At 41.8% G+C, this 22,506-nt stretch overlaps 1 protein-coding gene across 2 annotated transcripts in view; it reads left to right on the top strand.

The window, feature by feature from the left end:
- Positions 1–22,506, top strand: part of LOC124778018 (zinc finger protein ubi-d4) — a 249,386-nt gene that overhangs the window by 81,159 nt on the left and 145,721 nt on the right. For both annotated transcript variants that reach the window (XM_047253596.1, XM_047253595.1), the window contains exon 4: positions 7,028–7,195. In XM_047253596.1, coding sequence (XP_047109552.1) covers positions 7,028–7,195 — 168 coding nt within the window. The remainder of the gene's footprint in view (positions 1–7,027; positions 7,196–22,506) is intronic.

Genomic DNA, 22,506 nt, shown 5'->3' with positions numbered 1-22,506 from the left:
TAAATTTTCTTGGAGTACCGGTACTGTATTATCTCATGTTTCGGTTTTTTATTATGGCACAATACCATATGTGCTAGAAGATGAAAACGTGCACTTGAAATGCAGCGAACAGTTGAAACTAGCCAATGGTGTGGAATTAAACACTTCGTTTCAAATAAATGGACTGCCTCAGCGGAAAAGATTAATAAAAACCAAATTTCTTTAGCAAACCGACAAAAATAACTTAATTGTTCTGTAAGGCAATTAATACTTGAGTGTCAGAAAGGTGGAAATAAAATAAAAACTGAAACTAACAACTTAGCCTTCCGTAATTATGTGAATGTATTTTAATTCACTTGATAGCGCCCGGCAACAGAAATCTGTTTTTGTTTTCATTTGACGTGAGAGCAATAAACGAAGAGGAAACATCAAAATCACTAAACGTAAATACGGGTCAAGTGGAGACTGCCCACTTCCTCACTACGACGCAGATTACTGCTCTGTGTATGTCCCTGATCTACGATATTTCCGAACCGGGGCAATAATTAATAGATAGTGCCCGCCCCTCCCTCCAGCGTTCGAAGTACGATGCCAAAAATTAAATCGACTTTCCAAAAAACGTTCATTTTGTAGAGCACATCTTTCTGAAGAGTCTGGTACGTGAAACATATGTCTTAGAGGAAATGTAAGACGTTATTTGGACTCAAAGTGCAGTGCCACGCAACTACCCACAGCATTCTTCTATCGCACGTCACTGTATTTCGCTCTATCGCATTCAAATGTGTATACTTGGTAATGGATGCCATCAAACTTTATTCAGGACAGTAGACATGAAAATGTCCTGTGGTGCCTCTCCTGCTCCAAGTCGGCCATTTTGACATCTTGTCCCCCTTAAAAAAGAAACTCGCAGTTAATACTAGATGGGATTACATGTAACCAGGAGAACAAGAACTCTTCAGAAAATCTGCACTCTTTATTGCCTGTTAGCTAATAAGTTGCTGTTTTATGTGGCATAAAATTAAACATAGGATACATGAAACCAGTAAAGACAAGAGACAAGCAAGACGGTACACATTTCTTCAATCCTTAAGTCCTGGCAAATTTTTGTCCCTAATCTTGCTACGGCTTTACATAGCGTGCTTTCCTTTCTGAGAAAGAATCTATTACCTCATGAAAGTTCGTCAAATGGTTTGCTATAGTTCAATTCTTTTATCTTGGCGGCTCGCGCATGCCCGCCCAGACGCTGGAGATTGCTGCGTTGCCAGTTGCACACGACGCACGTGCCAATAGAAGCAGCGCCATAGTATAGCATAGTTCGCAAGCTTACGTGTAGGGGGGAGCGCGCAGTTCATGAAGTAAAGCCACCACGGCCGCATTAACCCTTTCGCTGCTACAAAGAAGTGCTCCCTGCATTCCGCGCTGTGGGCGATTCTGTCACTGCACTGCTCGCCTGTGCAGACACATTGTGTTCCGACTGCTTTGACACTCTTTATCATTCGATTCCACAAAAACTATTTGGCTCAAAAATTAGATTTTTACCTATCTTCTTGACTGATACCTTCCCCCCATAAATGACTTAATTTTGTTTCGATGTTCAACGCAGTTATTATGCAGCATTAAATATAGTAAACCTTTGCACGAAATTTTGAAGAGTTTGCAGAGGTAAAAGTCCATAGAGTATACTTTCCGTATGGTCGATTTTAGTTGCCACAATGTTGAGAATGAAATGTGGACAAGATACCTATATCTTTCATTTAATTTAAGTACCACATAAGTGTCGTATGTAATATTGAGAAATATTCCACCTTTCGCGACTGTAACAAAAGTTTTACTTACACTGGGCACGTTTGGCTTTATTTTAAAGCACTTCAATCAATCAAAAGGAAGTAGACAAAATACATTAAACAAAACTGTGGACTTACAAAAACATTAGGACTTGAATATACCGTCTGTCAGTGAAGTGCTCAGAGCTATGTCAAATATAATTTTGTGTGTGGCACACAAGTACAGCATTTATTTGCTAAAACACTGATGAGCCAACACAAACGTTGAATATTGTGCTACCGCAGCACAAAACTACGAAAGGTGACTTGGCAATGGAGGACACAAAATACAGTCCTCTTATGATGCTTCAAAAGAGAGAAACGCGTCTGGTCTAAATAAGTCGCTTATTACAGTTGCAGAAGAGGGATATATTTCAATACCATTGGTAAAACTGCGACTGTGGAACAAAAACAAGAAATAGAACATGAATACCATTGTGTATGTGCCATACCTTTCACCGATGGAAGTGCTTTAAAATAAAGCCAAACGCGCCGTGTGTACATAAAACTTTTATTACAGTTGCGAAAGACGGTATATTTCTCAATATTACATACGACACCTATGTGGTACTTAAATTAAATGAGATATTGTTATACAGTAAATATTATATGAAATTTAGGTATCTCGTCCACATTTCATTCTCAACATTGTGGCAACTAAAATCGACCATACGGAAAGTATACGCTATGGACTTCTACCTCTGCAAACTCTTCAAAATTTCGTGCAATGGTTTACTACATTTAATGCTGCACATAAAAACAAAATTAAGTCATTTATGGGGGGAAGGTATCAGGCAAGAAGACGTGTAAAAATCAAATTTTTTGGCCAAATAGTTTTTGTGAAATCGAATGATAAGTGTGTCAAAGCAGTGGGAACACCATGTGTCTGCACAGGCGAGAAGTGCAGTGATGACAAAATTGCGCACAGCGCGGAATGCGGGGTGCACGTGTCTGCAGCAGCGAAAAAGTTAATGAAGAGGCAAAGCACTAGAAATTTAATTCAAACGAATAAAATTCGTGAAGTAAGGCACTCCAATATTGTTTTTAAATAAAGAAAATATTAAGCACCGCACAAGGTTTGAACTCATAACCTTTCACTTGGCAGCCTAACACCTTAAACGTTCCGCTACCTCAGCTCATCGAACAATGTAACTCCATAAGGACTCTAACACCTCACTCAACTACTTATAAACACTGTTGGTATGACTATGAATTACTCCCGCTTTGTCGAAGTACAATAGGAAATAAACAATTACCGCTGTTCTTTATTGCGAAAAAGCAGTTCGTGAGATTGAAGCAAACACCTTTCCTTGCTATCGCCTGAATTACGAGTCTTATTGCTTGTTTGGTTTAATTAATTAATAGAATATGAAGCAATTGGTATAAAGAATGCTTTTTCCAAACTTCCTGTAAAAGAAAGTCTGCTATCAAGACATTGCTTATGTTCTATTACTTTATTTATGACTGAACGTTTCTAAAACTGAAGACACTCGTCCTGCTCTGCACTGCTGTCGAGATCTGGCAACGTCGTTCTCTGTTCATTGGCTGACTGTGTTTTGTGACGTCAGATGCGCAGAACGAACCTAAACTCGGCCGCCAAGATATATGACGCGCACTTTACACGAAAAAACGAAATGTTGTGTAATACTGAAAAAGCTGTTAATACAAATAGTACCCAAGGCTGGTGTGGTTTCTCGATCTGATTACGTGTACTTCGTCACTGTGTGCTAGATAAAACGAAATAGGGATGTTTAATATCGCAGAAGTTGCAATACACACCAAATAAAGGAGACTGTTTTGGAACAAATGGTCATTTTTATGGGACATGATTTAAGAAGTACGAATACCAAATGCCTATTAGGCCTACTACAAGCAAAAAACTTTGTTAGGGAAAAGTTTCACATTTCATTCATACGCTCCAATTCTCAAGCATGAGACAGAAAAGTAGTAGTGCGAAATTTCTATAAAAATTTGGAATCGTCTTACTCTTCTATAATTTGTGTGATGTCCCCGTTTCTTCTCCTTCCTCGTTCTAACAATCTTGTCATCACTAATTTAAAAAGTATTCCTGCCAGTGTCCAAACTTATTCTCCGGTTAACTTCACTAATCCTGCCACGGTCACCGGTTTAGTTATCCAGCGTTTATTCTCCGTTAGGCGTTATTACGTGTTCGTACAACGAGTTTTCCGCGCTCCTCCCAGAATAGAACTTAAGCGCCTGCTAGCTGCGGACTTTACAACTGGCTCTTACTAGTGTAGCGGTCTGGCTAAAAACTTTGTGTAAACTTCATTTTCTTGGCTACACCGATAAGATACCACGTGGCTTTCGGTAGTTATTATAACAACGCTGATCATTCGCAGACCCAGTCAACCGCATAAACAGCGACTGGCATTCACCCGTTCGGCTTTATTCCGCTGAGCTCGTATAGCCCCGTCGGCTTTTGAACTGCAGGAAAGTTTATTTCTAGGTGCGACGGGGATTCCCCTGGCAGAGACATCACGTACACTGTGCACGCATTCAAAAATCAACTTAAGATTCATTCAGAAATCAACTTAGAAAGTGTTCAAAAACTAACAGAGATGCGTTCCGAGGCAGATACCCCGGTTTGACTCCGGCCCTTAGAACCGAGCCTGATGCGCATGCGTGACGCTGGTAGATTGGGCGCGCCAGTAAAATTTTTCCGGGTAGCATCTGGCGGCTTGCTGCTATTGCTTATACAGCTAATAGCCACATTTCTGTAGCCAGAAGAGAGAGAAGGTACTTACACATACGTCACTCAACTGCGCATGCGCAATAGCCCGCTCGCAACTGCTCAAACGAATCTAATGTAAACATTTGTGACGTCACGCTCATCGGAGGCAATTTGTTCTGAAGCATTGCATAGTCGTCCTAAAGCCTTTGACACATTTTGCTGTTGGCAGATGCTTGTGTGAGCACTGTGTTTTTTTGCTGTATATGCCGCATTTCCTTGCCAACTTAGTTTTATTTTCGTTTTTTCTCCCTTTCATGTTTTATTGCTGCAGTATTATTCTGCAGTAGCGAGATACAATAATATCCTTTGTTAGAGTATTGGTTCTTTCCAGTCAATGTTACAAAAATTTAACCGAAAATTAAAACAATGAAAAATTCCCGGAATTCTAAAAAGTTCCCGGGGTTTTTCCCGGGTTTTCCCGGATGAAAAAATTCCCGGGTTTTTCCGGGACCTCCCGGTTGTCCTGAGTCGTATACACCCGGATATACCACTTTGTGCTAAAACACAATATTAAAAGAATTGGTGGCAATTCATATTTAGAATAATAACTGTAATTGAAACCAAGAATATTTATATTCTGAAATGTGAAAACTAGTACCATATTCAGACACACATTTTATATTACATAAAAACTGTTTCAACAGATGCAAGAATGGTGGCATTGGGTAGCAGTGTCTACAGTGTTGTTACTGATTCATTCGACACTAAGTATGGCTCTGTATTATTGCTACCAATTACATTTCTTCCATTTTTAATTCAATTTACGAGGCCCGTCTGCTATATTCTGGATCATCCTTCCAATGCCTATAATTACTGGATAGTGGCAATCACTTTTTCTATTTTTTGTGTTTGTCTTTGTGCTTCCTGATAAATATATTGTGATTTTTATTTTAACATCTGCTCCGGAAGTATTCCATTTATGGTCATGCACTTATCTTTTAAGGGACCGACTGCCTTCACACATTTACATTTTACTGGAGTTACTATTAATATTTATTTGTGCAACTGTTGCTACAGGTAAACAAAAACGTATAAAGCTCCTGAACTTTGCAGAAAGGCTGTCCGTTACAAAAATACTTGCTGATGCAATAAGGAATTAGTATCACTGCTAGCTGGGGAAAATGTAATAAGAGGAACAGGGTTTGTTCTTCAGGTTACTTATGTATTATCAGATCTGTTTTTAGTATTTTGTATAGAATTTTCTGTGTGTACACTTTATACATGACAATGGGTCCTGAGATTCAAGTATCATAGTAGCAGAAGTTATATGCATTCTTGAATTGCTTGTCATGGAACAAGTTAATTAACAGTAGCACCTGTTACTCAAAATGTTATGCACCCTGCTTGTCAGCATCTGTATAAATAAATGTACTGTTGTGAGTAGCACTTTCATTTCTACTCTCTCTTCATTTTAAGAATTCCTGTCAAAGTTTCTTTTGCATCAACAAATATGCCTTAAAATGTACACATGAAAATTAGTGTATTGAGCATTAAAAATAATTTTGTCAGATAATGGATTGTATAAATTTACATTTTTTGGAATTAAGATTGGAGAATGATGGTTGACTTGTCAGAGAACTTCTGTTCATTTTTCTCTTATCTGGAACTTTTAACTACAGAGTAGTACTCTACATTTTCAAGTAACACCCTGTGGCAAAGGAGTTGTATATTCCAGATGTAAAATGTATATGTTTTTTGTGAGTTTTTATTTTTCTTCTGTATTTTCTTATCTTTATACAGGAAAGGGGAAAAATTATGTTGAATATAAAAGTCTGGCTGATGCCATTTCAGATGTAATCTCTTATTCATGCTTCTGTTACTTTTTGTATGATTACAGTGGCCTATGAAACTATGCCTTTTACCAGTCACATATACTTTTTAGAAAAAAATGTTGTTTTTAAAGATTGAAGGACATCAATGATTTGGTCATTACTAATTCTAATTGAAAACAATACTGAAACACTAAAATTTTCTCCAAATGTTCCGAATATCAGTTAACAGGAAATGGAAGACCTAGAGAAACAGTTCCTTGTGGTAAAGGCTTAATGTACTTTTGAACTCAGATCTCGTGTTGTGGTTATAAAGTTGTGAAATTTGTGGCTAGAACTCTAGTAACACTATTTCCAGACTTTCATTTTCCTTCACATATCTGGAAGTGTGGAGGTGAAATGTCTGTCTCACTAACAAAATATTTTTACTTCACATTCATTGCTTCAAGCGGAACTTACAGTAGATTGAATTAGTTTTTACATTTCTACTAAATAATTAAAAAGGCAGTGTTTCCAAAAATCATTTTGACTGTATTTTTTAAAAGTATTTTCTCTGTTCATCAACTTTAATATTCTTCCTCCACTGTATTGGAACCAATGATTACAGCTGGAATAACATCAGTCATTTTGTCCATTTTACTAAGAACAGCTCCTTTGCATCCTTTCCTGTCCATAAATGCCTAATGTGGTTTAAATTTCACCAGTCAACCACAAGGCAGGCTCCTCCCCATCGACCCCGGGTGCCTGGCTATCTCGTTCCAGATAGCTCACCAGCTCTATCTGAAGATGCCCTTTGCAACTTGGGCAAAACACCTGGTGGTCTTGCAGCCAACTGCGCATGGGATAGCAACATGAAAACCAGCCACATACAAGTAATATGCTACTATTTAACTTTGTACCTCTACTAGTGACCTTATTTGCTTCATTGGCATTAATCATGTATGTCTTCCTCTTGTTTGCTTTTTTTTTTTCCCCCTGCACCTGTAATCTGCATCTTTCTGCTGCACTAATATCACGTCAAAATTCTGAGATCTAGTTAAGACTGATTAGTATTTGTTTTTCTAGATGTCACAAACATGGCATTATGAACAAAATGAATTTTCAATATTGCCACAATCCTGATGCTAAACAGCACTCACAAATAATTCTACTGCAGTTGGGATATTTTTGTTTTCATATGGTTGTTAAATATTGTTTGTCTGTGGATATTTTTCATTAAGAAGGCATATGCGATTGAACAGTATCTTGGTATCTTCAGTTTTACTGTCTGCTAACAAGCTGGCTGTAAAGCAAAGTCACTATTAATACCACAGAAAATCTGGCTTTAATTGACAAAACTGATTGTTTGCTTAAAGCTGTGCTTGAATACTAGAATATATGGAACAGAAAAATTTAAATACTTGAATTGACAGCTTTAATTGAAAACTCACTCTGTAAATTATATGAAGCATATGATTGTGGATGCAGGTTACATGTACATTTTGTTATTTCAGAAATATTTAATGAATTTTAATATTTAGCTATTGTCATATCAGGTAAGTGTATCACTGAAATATTATCTGTAGTGTTGTATTATTTAGAATTTTGTATTGAGACGGTATATTGAGACTACTTACTGTTATTGACCATAGAACATAATGTTTTACTGTAGTCAAAATTATTTTGTAGACTTTACGTAAAATTAACGTAGTATCCTCATAAACTTGCATAACAAATTCAGCTTATGGTATCTTGAAAGGACTCCACTAAGACTTGATCCAGACAGACTTGAGAGTACATTGCAACTTTATGAGAAGCTGTTACATTACTACAAGAGCCATCAAAACACGTGATATAAATATTCAATAGGTGAGAAGTTTATCAATCTATACAGTGAAAACAATAATTGCTCTCTGCTAAACCACGCATTGTAGTTTGTATTTGCTGCAGACTATATCCTTACAGAGAGCCTAAAACAATGGAGCTTTATTAATTCCAATATATCATTTTAGTACTGACATAAAATGTCTGTTACAATGTACTATAATATTCTTGCTGTATGGGGATGGTTTGATAAGTCTGCTAGAAAAGCAAGAAAAAATGTTTCCTTCATAAGCAGCTCATCTTACTTCTTGACATATTCTGCTTTGGGGGATATACACTTCGTCCAGCAATCCTCCAGCTTTTTCATCCCATCAGAAAAATAAGTTCTGTCAGAGTCTGCAAAAACCTCATTGACTACAACCATCACTTCCTCATTTGATGAAAATCTCTTTCCAGGAAGCAAAGTTTCAAGTTAGGAAACAGGAAGAAGTCACTTGGGGCTAAGTCTAATCAGCAAGTTGGATGAAGAATAAATTCGAAGTCCAGTTCTTGCCCTTCTGCCATTGTTATTGCTGATGTGTGGGATGTTGCATTATCCTGGTGAAATAACACATTTTTGCATACCAACAGTGGTCTTTTTTCACCCAACTCAAGTTTCAGATGATCCAACAGTGAAGCATAATAGCATCCAGTTATAGTTCTGCCTTTTTCCAAACAACCCATGAAGACTATTCCTTTGGGATCGAAAAAACTGGTGGCCATCACTTATCAGCTGTGACAAAATAGTGTCTGCCATCTTTGTTGCACTTTCATCAGCCTTTGTCCACTGTTTTGACTGCCTTTTTTTCTCCAGGAGGCCCACAGTTCTTTGCGAGTATGTGGGTGGTGCACACGGGTCCCTGAGCTGTTGCTGCCTTTCTTCTCTCCCAGGTTGCATTCCCTTCCCCATATCCACTCCTTCAAACCCTACCTGCCCCCCTCCTAACCCACTTCCCCCCCAATCTATCTCCCTCAGTGTTGCCCTTCGACAACCCGGCTGTTCCCTCAGTTCTGCAATTCCTAGCCTTGGGGTTTGACCTTCCTTTCTAAATTCTGCTTCTGTAGTGTGAGCCATTTGGGGTAGAACTCCATATGTAGCATCTCCAGCATGGGTTCCTCTCTGCCGCCCTCTCCTTCCCCCTTGCTCTTCCCTCCCCTCATGGAACCACTCCTTCTCCTTGACTGGAGAAGAAACCCTCTTCTCTGGCACCTGCCAGGGATGGGGCTTCCTGTAAGAGCCATCCTCCCCAGCATCTCTAGGACAAGAAGACTACTTCGTAGAGTTTGATGCCAGACCCACACTTTGTGGCCCTTAAGGCCAGGTGTTCTCTTTTGGATCGTGGTATTGCTGTGACTTGCTCTTTTCCCAGCCACATTTCCTGTCACCCTCCAAAGGAGGAGGAGAAGAAAATATATAAGCTTTGGGATGAGACACACGTCCACATCGCAGGGGGTGTCACCTGCTCCCTCTCAGTCAGAGTCTGATATTACATGTATGGATGTCACTCTGCTGTACTGGTGGTGGACAGTGACCCAACACAATGACCAATTGTAGCCTGTTAGACATTGATCTGGCCTCGTATACTACTCTTCTCCAATGGAACTGTAATGGTTGTTACTACCGCCACCCTCCGGAATTGCAGTCTCTTCTTCCTCCCTACTGTGTAGCTTGTGTTGTATTGCAGGAATCTCATTTTGTGGGATTCTTATTCACTGACTCTTCATGTTTCCAAGCCTTCTTCTGGAATCGTGCTGGCTCTTTGCTAGCCTCCGGTTGTGTTTCTACATTGATCTGTACGGACATTGTTAGTTCCTGAGTTCCTCTTCATACTGTGCTGGAAGCAGTGGCCAGTCAGATCAATTTAGACACTGCAATAACAATAGGCAAACTTATCTCCCTCCAGACAGGCCTCCTACACTTCCTGCTCTTCTCGGCATCTTTTGAGAGCTCGCTCCCCTCTTCCTTCTCCTTGGGGATTTTAACACTCATAACCCTCTATGGGGTGGTACTGCAGGATTGTTGAAGACCTGTTGGTAGGCCTTGATGTCTGCCTCCTCAGCACAGGATCTCCCACACACCTTTGAGTGGCATTTGGTGCTCGACACTTTTTTGGCCATTGATCTTTCTGTATGTAGACCTGGATACCTCCCCTCCATTCCATGGGGAGTTCATGAAAATTTATGTGGCAGCGATAATTTTCTGGTAGTCTTTATCTTTCCTTAAGCATCGCTCCTGTAGACACCTTCCCAGGTGGGCCTTTACTGATGCAGATTTAGATGTGTTTTTCTTGGCTTCCACACTCCACAACATGACAGCATTGGTGAGTCCATACAGAGCTTGACAGAAGCCATCCATTTGACAGCTGCTTCTGCATAATTCCTTCTTCCTTGGGGTCCTACCTGATGGAAGACTATCCCTTACTTGACCTCTGAAATTGCTTTGGCATAATTTTTCTCCCATGGGGCTCTCCTCAGTGGCAGACTCTTGGTTGAACCCTGAAATTGCAGTGGCTATTAAAAACCAACAACAATGCACTCTACCACTTCCTTTGGCATCCATCTCTTGTGCACATCTCCTAGCCTTTATATGGCTTCGTGTCAGGGCCCATTATCTTCTTAAACACCAGAAACGGATTTGTTGGGAACAATATGTCTCTGCCGTACGGCCAAATACTACCTCTTCACAGGTGTGGGCAAAGATGAGCTGCATTTTTGCCTGCTGTGCAGTTATCCTCATCAGTTGGACACTATCACTGAGCATTTTGCCCAGAACTCAAGAGGTGGTGCACTACCTGCCCACATTCCCCCTTCTCAAACACCATCTGGTATGATTCCCTTTATCTTTCATTCCCCACCGCCTGAAGCCTTATATTGCCCTGTTTAGTGAGAAGGAATTCACCATTAGCCATGCTCTCTGCTCTGACAAGGGTTCCCGACTGGAGTGGGTGTACAACCAATTGCTTCAATACTTATCAGTGGGTAGCCAATGTCATATACTTGGCCATTATAACTGTCTCTGGAGCAAGGGGTAATTCCCTTTCCAGTGGCTAGAAAGTGTTGTTATTCCAGTTTTGAAATTGGGTAAACTGGCTCTTCAGATGAACAGCTATCATCCGATCAGTTTAACCATTGTCCTCTGCAAGTTATTTAACATTTGATGAGTCAAAGGCTACAGTTTGTCCCCATCTGGATCTGTACCTTGAGGGCCAGTCCCTCAATGTGGTAGACTCTCATTGTTTTTTGAAACTGGTCTTTCATGCTCTGTTGACATAGCTCCCCAAGTTTTTGTCAACTAAAGCAGACACGTTGGTTGCATCTACCTCAGTGCTCTTCAGTGCCTTAGCAACACCAACAGGGACATGGATCGCTGTACTCTGACACTGCTCTTCACAGTATTGGTCCAGTGCTGTCTAGATTACGGGAGTCTTATATACGGCTGGCATGATCTTCAACATTACAGTTTGTGGACCCAGTACGCTGGCAACTTGTGCCTTTTGGACTAGCCCTGTGATCGGCTGTGTACCGGAGCCAGGGGTTCCATTGTTGTGGGCTCTGCACAAACAATAATTTGGTCACTTACACATTATGCTTCTATTGCTCCCAGGTACATCCGAACTACTGTCTCCTCTTTCCACATACTGAGATCCACCTCCCCCAACAGAAGCCCGTGTCTGGAGTTATGATAGTCATCCGTATCTGCATCCTTTTTTCCAAAGTCTATATTTCCCCTCTATCCCTTCTTCTCCAGGCTGGCGCAAGTACATCTCCGTGGTGCATATCCAATCCACCACTCTGTCTTGACCCTGACAAAGTCTGAAGACTTAGCTCATCCTATGGCCGTTGCCAATTCTGCTCCACTCTTGATGCATTTCAGGGTTTAGAAGTAATCTATTTGGATGGTTGCCGGTCATACTAGCTTTGCTTATGTTTATACAGGATTTAATGAACTCCACTCCTTGCTGGATGGCTGCAGTATTTTCCCAGTGGAGTTGGTAGCTAACACTCATGCTCTTGAGCTTATGACTTCTTGCACCAGTGGGGCCTTACTCATCTGTAGCCACTCTTTAAGCAGTTTGGCCAGTGTTGCCCTCACCATCTGTTGATCCTGGCTATGCAGTACTCCCTTTTTGCCCTCAAAATAATGTAGACACTCATGGGTCTTTCTCTGGGCCCCAGGTCATATTGGGATCTTGAGAATGATCTCACTGACAGGCTGGTCAAATTGGCTTCTGAGAAGCTGCCTCTTGAGATTGGTACTCCAGAATTGGCTTCTTGATTGGTATTATGCCATCAAGTTCTAAGTATTTGGAATATGGGTGGCATACTCTTGACTTAGCTGAACAAACTATGGATGATAAAGCAGACTACAAATAGGTGGACGTTGTCTATGCATGCCTCTTGCAAGGACTCCACTTCCTTTATCGGTTCCACATTGGCCGTATTTGGCTGACTCATGGTCATCTCTTCCATTGTGAGCATCTGCCCCACTGTTGTCATGGTGTCCATTTGACAGTGGTCCACGTTTTGGTGGACTGTCCTAATCTAGCCACCCTGTGGCGGACTCTTGATCTTCCGGACTCGTTACACCCAGTGTTACCGGATGATGCCTCAGTGGCTGGGTAGTCTGTCCTCACCCTACCTGGTCTTTTGCACTTTTCCCACCTTCTCGCATATTCTGTGTGTGGAAAGGGGGGGGGGGGGGCTCCAGCTCTTCCCTGGACGGGGCACCTCGCTCACCTTTCTTTCTTTCTCCCCTTTTCTTCTTCTTTGTTCCTTTCCCATAGGCTTTGTTGACCTTTGGCAGACCTATATTTTTTCTTTCCTTGAGTTTATTCACTAGGCCCTTCTCTGCTGTGTAGTTTTGTTGACTTGCCTGTTCCAGGAAGGAGAATCTGATAGCCTCATAGCTTGGTTCCTTTAGTCATTAAACCAACCAACCGACCTTGACTGCTGTTTTGACTCTGGTGTGTGATGATATACCCAGGTTTTATCAACAGTCACTGATCAGCGCAAAATCTCTTGCAAGTTGTGACTGAACATTGCCAGACATTAAGCTGAAATGCTGTATTGATGCCTGTGTTGAAATGCTGTGCTGGACACGCTTTTGGTTGACTGTGAGCAGTCACAGCATCCACCTTACAAACAGATTCTTCGTAGCCAATTGTGCATTCGGGAGATTATGCACAGCTCAGTTGAGATGCCTGCAGTCTTGGTAATCTCATGAATTTTTATTCAGTGGTCTTGCATTAACATAGCATGGATTTTGTCAATGGTTTCCTTTGTGGTGACCTCAACTGGACAGCTGGAGCATGCTTCATCATTTCACCAATTTAGGTTCTTTAATACAAAGTACATGGTCTTCATTGATGGAATGTTTAGTAACAGTATGAAACACTATTTTCTCAATTCTCATTTGCAGTTGACAAATTGACCAATTCAGACGGCTGTTAACAATGAACTGTACACTGTAAATTGTTAAAATTCTTTACACAATGTTTGGAATAATTACATCTACATTTACATCTACATCTACATTTATACTCCACAAGCCACCCAACGGTGTGTGGCGGAGGGCACTTTACGTGCCACTGTCATTACCTCCCTTTCCTGTTCCAGTCGCGTATGGTTCGCAGGAAGAACGACTGTCTGAAAGCCTCCGTGCTCACTGTAATCTCTCTAATTTTACATTCGTGATCTCCTTGGGAGGTATAAGTAGGGGGAAGCAATATATTCGATACCTCATCCAGAAACGCACCCTCTCGAAACCTGGTGAGCAAGCTACACCGCGATGCAGAGCGCCTCTCTTGCAGAGTCTGCCACTTGAGTTTATTAAACATCTCCGTAACGCTATCACGGTTACCAAATAGCCCTGTGACGAAACGCGCCGCCCTTCTTTGGATCTTCTCTATCTCCTCCGTCAACCCGATCTGGTACGGTTCCCACACTGATGAGCAATACTCAAGTATAGGTCGAACGAGTGTTTTGTAAGCCACCTCCTTTGTTGATGGACTACATTTTCTAAGGACTCTCCCAATGAGTCTCAACCTGGTACCCGCCTTACCAACAATTAATTTTATATGATCATTCCACTTCAAATCGTTCCGCACGCATACTCCCAGATATTTTACAGAAGTAACTGCTACCAGTGTTTGTTCCGCTATCATATAATCATACAATAAAGGATCCTTCTTTCTATGTATTCGCAATACATTACATTTGTCTATGTTAAGGGTCAGTTGCCACTCCCTGCACCAAGTGCCTATCCGCTGCAGATCTTCCTGCATTTCGCTACAATTTTCTAATGCTGCAACTTCTCTGTATACTACAGCATCATCCGCGAAAAGCCGCATGGAACTTCCGACACTATCTACTAGGTCATTTATATATATTGTGAAAAGCAATGGTCCCATAACACTCCCCTGTGGCACGCCAGAGGTTACTTTAACGTCTGTAGACGTCTCTCCATTGATAACAACATGCTGTGTTCTGTTTGCTAAAAACTCTTCAATCCAGCCACACAGCTGGTCTGATATTCCGTAGGCTCTTATTTTGTTTATCAGGCGACAGTGCGGAACTCTATCAAACGCCTTCCGGAAGTCAGGAAAAATAGCATCTACCTGGGAGCCTGTATCTAATATTTTCTGCGTCTCATGAACAAATAAAGCAAGTTGGGTCTCACACGATCGCTGTTTCCGGAATCCATGTTGATTCCTACATAGTAGATTCTGGGTTTCCAAAACCGACATGATACTCGAGCAAAAAACATGTTCTAAAATTCTACAACAGATCGACGTCAGAGATATAGGTCTATAATTTTGCGCATCTGCTCGACGACCCTTCTTGAAGACTGGGACTACCTGTGCTCTTTTCCAATCATTTGGAACCTTCCGTTCCTCTAGAGACTTGCGGTACACAGCTGTTAGAAGGGGGGCAAGTTCTTTCGCGTACTCTGTGTAGAATCGAATTGGTATCCCGTCAGGTCCAGTGGACTTTCCTCTGTTGAGTGATTCCAGTTGCTTTTCTATTCCTTGGACACTTATTTCGATGTCAGCCATTTTTTCGTTCATGCGAGGATTTAGAGAAGGAACTGCAACGCGGTCTTCCTCTGTGAAACAGCTTTGGAAAAAGGTGTTCAGTATTTCAGCTTTACGCGTGTCATCCTCTGTTTCAATGCCATCATCATCCCGGAGTGTCTGGATATGCTGTTTCGAGCCACTTACTGATTTAACATAAGACCAGAACTTCCTAGGATTTTCTGTCAAGTCGGTACATAGAATTTTACTTTCGAATTCACTGAACGCTTCACACATAGCCCTCCTTACGCTAACTTTGACATCGTTTAGCTTCTGTTTGTCTGAGAGGTTTTGGCTGCGTTTAAACTTGGAGTGAAGCTCTCTTTGCTTTCGCAGTAGTTTCCTAACTGTGTTGTTGTTCCACGGTGGGTTTTTCCCGTCCCTCACAGTTTTACTCGGCACGTACCTGTCTAAAACGCATTTTACGATTGCCTTGAACTTTTTCCATAAACACTCAACATTGTCAGTGTCGGAACAGAAATTTTCGTTTTGATCTGTTAGGTAGTCTCAAATCTGCCTTCTATTACTCTTGCTAAACAGATAAACCATCCTCCCTTTTTTTGTATTCCTATGAACTTCCATATTCAGGGATGCTGCAACGGCCTTACGATCACTGATTCCCTGTTCTGCACATACAGAGTCGAAAAGTTCGGGTCTGTTTGTTATCAGTAGGTCCAAGATGTTATCCCCATGAGTCGGTTCTCTGTTTAATTGCTCGAGGTAATTTTCGGACAGTGCACTCAGTATAATGTCACTCGATGTTCTGTCCCTACTACCCGTCCTAAACATCTGAGTGTCCCAGTCTACATCTGGTAAATGGAAATCTCCACCTAAGACTATAACATGCTGAGGAAATTTATGTGAATTGTATTCCAAATTTTCTCTCAGTTGTTCTGCCACTAATGCTGCCGAGTCGGGAGGTCGGTAAAAGGAGCCAATTATTAACCTAGCTCGGTTGTTGAGTGTAACCTCCACCCATAATAATTCACAGGAACCATCCACTTCTACTTCACTACAGGATAAACTACTACAAACAGCGACGAACACTCCACCACCGGTTGCATGCAATCTATCCTTTCTAAACACCGTCTGTACCTTTGTAAAAATTTGGCAGAATTTATCTCTGGCTTCAGCCAGCTTTCTGTACCTATAACGATTTCAGCTTTGGTGCTTTCTATCAGCGCTTGAAGTACCGGTACTTTACCAACGCAGCTTCGACAGTTTACAATTGCAATACCGATTGTTGCTTGGTCCCCGCATGTCCTGACTTTGCCCCACACCCGTTGAGGCTGTTGCCCTTTCTGTACTTGCCCAAGGCCATCTAACCTAAAAAACCGCCCAGCCCACGCCACACAACCCCTGCTACCCGTGTAGCTGCTTGTTGCGTGTAGTGGACTCCTGACCTATCCGACGGAACCCGAAACCCCACCACCCTATGGCGCAAGTCGAGGAATCTGCAGCCCACACGGTCGCAGAACCGTCTCAGCCTCTGATTCAGACCCTCCACTCGGCTCTGTAACAAAGGTCCGCAGTCAGTCCTGTCGACGATGCTGCAGATGGTGAGCTCTGCTTTCATCCCGCTAGCGAGACTGGCAGTCTTCACCAAATCAGATAGCCGCCGGAAGCCAGGGAGGATTTCCTCCGATCCATGGCGACACACATCATTGGTGCCGACATGAGCGACCACCTGCAGATGGGTGCACCCTGTACCCTTCATGGCATCTGGAAGGACCCTTTCCACATCTGGAATGACTCCCCCCCGGTATGCACACGGAGTGCACATTGGTTTTCTTCCCCTCTCTTGCTGCCATATCCCTAAGGGGCCCCATTACGCACCTGACGTTGGAGCTCCCAACTACCAGTAAGACCACCCTCTGCTACCGCCCGGATCTTGCAGACTGAGGGGCAACCTCTGGAACAGGACAAGCAGCCATCTCGGGCCGAATATCAGTATCAGCCTGAGACAGAGCCTGGAACCGGTTCGTCAGAGCACATAAACCATGAATGCACAACAATAATGTTTCATTCTTTCATGAGAATATACCAGACCACCCTCGTATATTGCTATGTTGTCAGTAGGAATGGTTGAAGGTATTACCACGAAAATCGAATTTCAGCGAACAAGACATAAAAAAAAAAGTGTAAACTATTAAATATAGCTGTTCCAAAGATTAGCAAGGGTAGCAGTAAGTAACAACAGAGCAAAATGGAGAAACATGGCTGTGAAGAGCAGGTTACACATTTGAAAAGAAAGGTTATCTGGAACGGAATAAAGGCAGAAATCTGGACAGAATTAAGACATGGAGAATTAAATTATTCAGGCACAAAAGAAGTGTTATGGTAAAATAGTAAAGAGCACAATAGGGAAGGGTAGGAGGGTTGTGAATTTGCCTACATGTGTAGGAGCATTAGATACAGAAAAATGTAAAACATAATGCTGAGTAATGTTATTTCATGCATCATAAAGGTCAAGGGAAAGAGAGAGAGAGAGAGGGGGGGGGGGGGGGGGGTTCTAATAGAAAGAAAACTTTGTTGAAAGAGACACTAGTGGTGAAGATACTAATGTGAAATTGTTTGAGGGTAATGGTGATAATCCTAGGATATGTTGGACACCTAGTTCTTTCCCTGAAGACCAGAAATCAGTTGATGAAACTGGAACCAAAGTTTCTGCTCTTACGATCTACAGGTTACTCAACAGAATATTGATGTTACTTATAGTACTGTCATCACCTCTTCGTATTGTTAGCCTTCATTTTCCTTTACATCATTCTTCACATGCTTGTATCTCAGTTTCCTCTCCTAATTTTTTGCAGTGTTAATTACTTACCTTTTTAATACAGTCTGCCACATACTTTCTTGTCTTGTTCTGCCTCCTACCTTGCCCTAGTCCCCTTTCCTGTTTTTTTTATAAACATTTTGCTTTTCCTTGTCTTTAATTTACATATGCTCCTTGTAATTTATTTCCCATTCATTTCTGACAGACTGTTATAATCTTTAAGATTTCAACACACACCCCTTTGCAGAGCAAATTTTAATTCTGGAATTCTGTTCTTGTTCAAGGGATTTTTGCTGGTATACAATTTATGTTCGTATGTTCGGGCTAATCAGGAATTACTGTAGGAATTTTGATCCAGTTTTGACAAATAGTGATTCATGAAGATATTTCTTGGAAATTTACTTAACTGTGACCCCTGCTACTGTGAAAATGATTCCATTACCACTAGTGGTACAACTGCTGTAACCCCAGAGAGCAGTGAAGCTGGACCAAATTTCCACTTCTGGCCTTCCGGTCTAGCAGTAAAAAATGTACCTGGAAACCAAAAAGTCATAGGACTGAATCCCAGGCAGACCACGAATTTTTCACTCTCCCTTCTAACCTACCATTCTTGTCTCAATGTGAAGATTTTCCAGAAAGGTTTCAAATGGCTCTGAGCACTATGGGACTTAACTTCTGAGGTCATCAGTCCCCTAGAACTTAGAACTACTTAAACCTAACTAACCTAAGGACATCACACACATCCATGCCCGAGGTAGGATTCGAACGTGCGACTGTAGCAGTCGCGCGGTTCCAGACTGTAGCGCCTAGAACTGCTTGGCCACTCCAGCCGGCTCTTTCCAGAAAGGAAACGTGGTTCAGGATCCATGTTAAAGCGTAAATCCCCTTTCCACAGCTGGATAAGTGCTTATGGACACCCAAATCACTGAAGTGATGTCTGATTGAAACACTTGTTCCAGGCCATGAGCCACATAACATTATCACTACCAGAATCTATACATCTGTACATATATTCTCCTTCTGTGTATAAACTAAAGTCCTCCGCCATCTTTTTCTGCCTGTATGTGCAGACTAATCTCAGGATCTACTGTGGAGATTTGCATTCATGTGTGTAATAGGCCCTAGAGTTCAAAATTTCTCATGAGGCATAATTGTTATCTCTTCCAGAGTTAAGTGGCATTTAGAGTGACATTTCATGGTAATGATGGAAGCTGTGAGCTACCTTGCCGCCTGCAATGGCTGCGGCACTGGGGCACCTTATTATGCATATTGCTGTAATGTATATTCAGTTATCTAACATTGTTCCCTGAATTGCAATCATTACTCTATACACTGGCCCATGAACAAAATCACAGCTATGCAAGACAAGTTGTCCAGCCATAGATACTTGGTGCTATCCTTGTGAAGCCAGGCAGATTTGCCAGTAGTGTATATTTGTGTCACATGGATGACAGAAATCAGCCCTTGAGCAGTTTAGTGTTGTTTTACACAGCTGCTGATAATATAATTAATGAGTGAGAGGTACAAGATGAACCAAGTGCCAATAAACAGCATATTCCTCTTAAATTGCACCAAGGGGATTGTCGAACATAATGTCCTCATCTGCCAGATCAAGTATCAACAGTCATACATACTCACTTTCACAGACACTGTGGAGGTGTTTGGGCTTTAACATTGGTTATTACTGCATATTTTGGTGATCAACTCTCTATCAATACTTATTTCCTTGCCCGCCAAAATACTCCTTATGCAGATTTCCTCAACTGCATGTGTGTTGAGAACTACCACTTTAATGTGCCTTGGCAAGTTTGGTTTTAAGGTGGGTCTTATGATGAGGTTGGAATTTTTTAGCAAATAAAAAAAAGTTTCTGTTTTCCCTTTGTGCGTCACTTACACTGTGAAAGGTTGTTACAGATGAAATAACAGTTCAGAATAACATTGATTTTTTGATTGTAGTTCACAAGCTCTGACATTCTGGTTAAATTCTGAGAATGCTTCCATTTTTATTTAAATCAACCATGTTAAATAATTTACTTATGCAGTTTGGGAAGTTGGAGTAGAATAGGAATGAGAATTTATTCAAATGAAGGAGTTGAGAGGTGGAAAAAGTAGTTCTATATAATAAACGGATAGTGGAATAATGTAGCTGTGTGTTATGTAAATGGTGACAGTGATTATAGAAAAGTTGGGTATAGGAGAGCTACAATGGCAGAAAATTGTATTGAAGGCGGGAAGCTACAGAGGATTGGCACTTGGTGTAAGTACTGACAGTTGATCGTCAACAAAAGTAAAGTAATGTGTTGTACCTAAACAAATGTAACATGTGGTACATAAATGTACAGAAAGAACTCTTATTGTTTGATTTCCCTATTGCCTAGCAATGACTGGAAACAGCAGCAACTGTAAACTATCAAGGAATGTTCATTCAGAATGACTTAAATTGGAATGATCACATAAAACTAGTTGTTGGAAAAGCAGATGCCAATAGAGACTTATTGGAAGAATCCTAAGAAAAGAATGAAAGAAGTAACCTACAAAACCCACATTCAATCAGTTCTGAGTGTTACTCATCAGTGTGGATAGTACTGATTAGCAGATGCGATTTGTAGAGGAGATGAGAGAAGATCCAAAGTACAGCCACATTATTTGTCATGGATTCATTTAGTAAGCGCAAGAGCATTACAGAGATGTTCCTCAAACTGCAGCAGTTTACACTACAAAAGAAGCACTGCTGCATAACATACAGATTTACTGTTAAAATTTCAAGAGTCAGGCAACATATTATTACTTTCACACACACACACACACACACACACACACACATATATATATATAGAGGGAAACATTCCACGTGGGAAAAATAATCTAAAAACACAGATGATGTGACTTACCGAACGAAAGTGCTGGCAGGTCGATAGACACACAAACATAAACATTAAATTCAAGCTTTCGCAACAAACTGTTGCCTCATCAGGGAAGAGGGAAGGAGAGGGAAAGACAAAAGGATGTGGGTTTTAAGGGAGAGGGTAAGGAGTCATTCCAATCCCAGGAGCGGAAAGACTTACCTTAGGGGGAAAGAAGGGGTATACATTGCGAGTGAATACCCCTTCTTTCCCCCTAAGGTAAGTGTTTCCACTCCAACAAACTGTCCATTCGCATGAATGGACACAGGCAGACAGTGTTTGTTGGGAATGAGGATCACCCTGTGGCTAAACATGCCTTGGTGCACAGCCAGCACATCTTGGCACAATGTTACACTGTCCGGGTTATCTGGATACTTCCCACTAACACCAACCTGTCAGAACTCCGGAGATGGGAACTTGCCCTTCAGTATATCCTCTCTTCTCATTATACGCCAGGCCTCAACCTCAGCTAATTTCAAGTTGCCGCCGCCCATACCTCACCTGTATTTCAATAACATCTTTGCGTCTGTACTTCTGCCTCGACTGACATCTCTGCCGAATCTCTTTGCCTTTACAAATGTCTGCTTGTGTCTGTGTATGTGTGGTTGGATATGGGTGTGTGTGCGAGTGTATACCTGTCCTTTTTTCCCCCTAACGTAAGTCTTTCCGCTCCCGGGACTGGAATGACTCCTTACCCTCTCCCTTAAAACCCACATCCTTTCGTCTTTCTCTCTCCTTCCCTCTTTCCTGTTGAAGCAACTGTTGGTTGCGAAAAGATGATGTGACTTACCACACGAAAGTGCTGGCAGGTCGATAGACACACAAACATACACACAAAATTGTAGCTTTCGCAACCAATGGCTGCTTTATCAGGAAAGAGAGAAGGAGAGGGAAAGACGAAATGATGGGGGTTTTACGGGAGAGGGTAAGGAGTCATTCCAATCCCGGGAGCGGAAAGACCCACCCCAGGGGGGGAAAAGGACGGGTACACGCGCGCCCGCGCACACACACACACACACACACACACACACACACACACACACACACACACACACACACACACATCCATACATACACAGACACAAGCAGACATGTCTTTTTTCCCCCTTACCACATACACAGACACAAGCAGACATGTCTTTTTTCCCCCTAAGGTAAGTATCTCCGCTCCTGGGATTTCCCCCTGCGGGTCCGGGGGTAAGAATAGGCCCGCGGTATTCCTGCCTGTCGTAAGAGGCGACTAAACGGAGTCTCAAACGTTTCGGCCCTCTGTGATGGTCCCCTCTTGGGATTGACCTCCTTTTTTTTTCCAAGTTTCCGTTGTTAGTGCGTGCCATTTGGGGAAGGACACCTTACGTGGTGTTTTTCTATTGGTCCATCATGCACCACCATCTTGCATGTTACCTATTGTCGTGTGGGGGGACTACGCCCAACATCTTCTGGGTTGTCTCCTTCTCGCCTTGTGCGCACTCTTCTTCTTAGCGCCCACGACAACTGTGGACCCTTTCAACACCTAAAATCCAGCATGGTAGCCAGTCCGTTGTGGTGGGGTCGTCATGTACCCTCTTGGTGGTAGCCCCCTGACCACA

The sequence above is a fragment of the Schistocerca piceifrons genome, chromosome 2, assembly GCF_021461385.2.
Source record: "Schistocerca piceifrons isolate TAMUIC-IGC-003096 chromosome 2, iqSchPice1.1, whole genome shotgun sequence".
Lineage (NCBI taxonomy): Eukaryota > Metazoa > Arthropoda > Insecta > Orthoptera > Acrididae > Schistocerca > Schistocerca piceifrons.
Note: the sequence above shows the minus strand (reverse complement) of the source record. Positions and strands in the feature narration are given on the sequence as shown.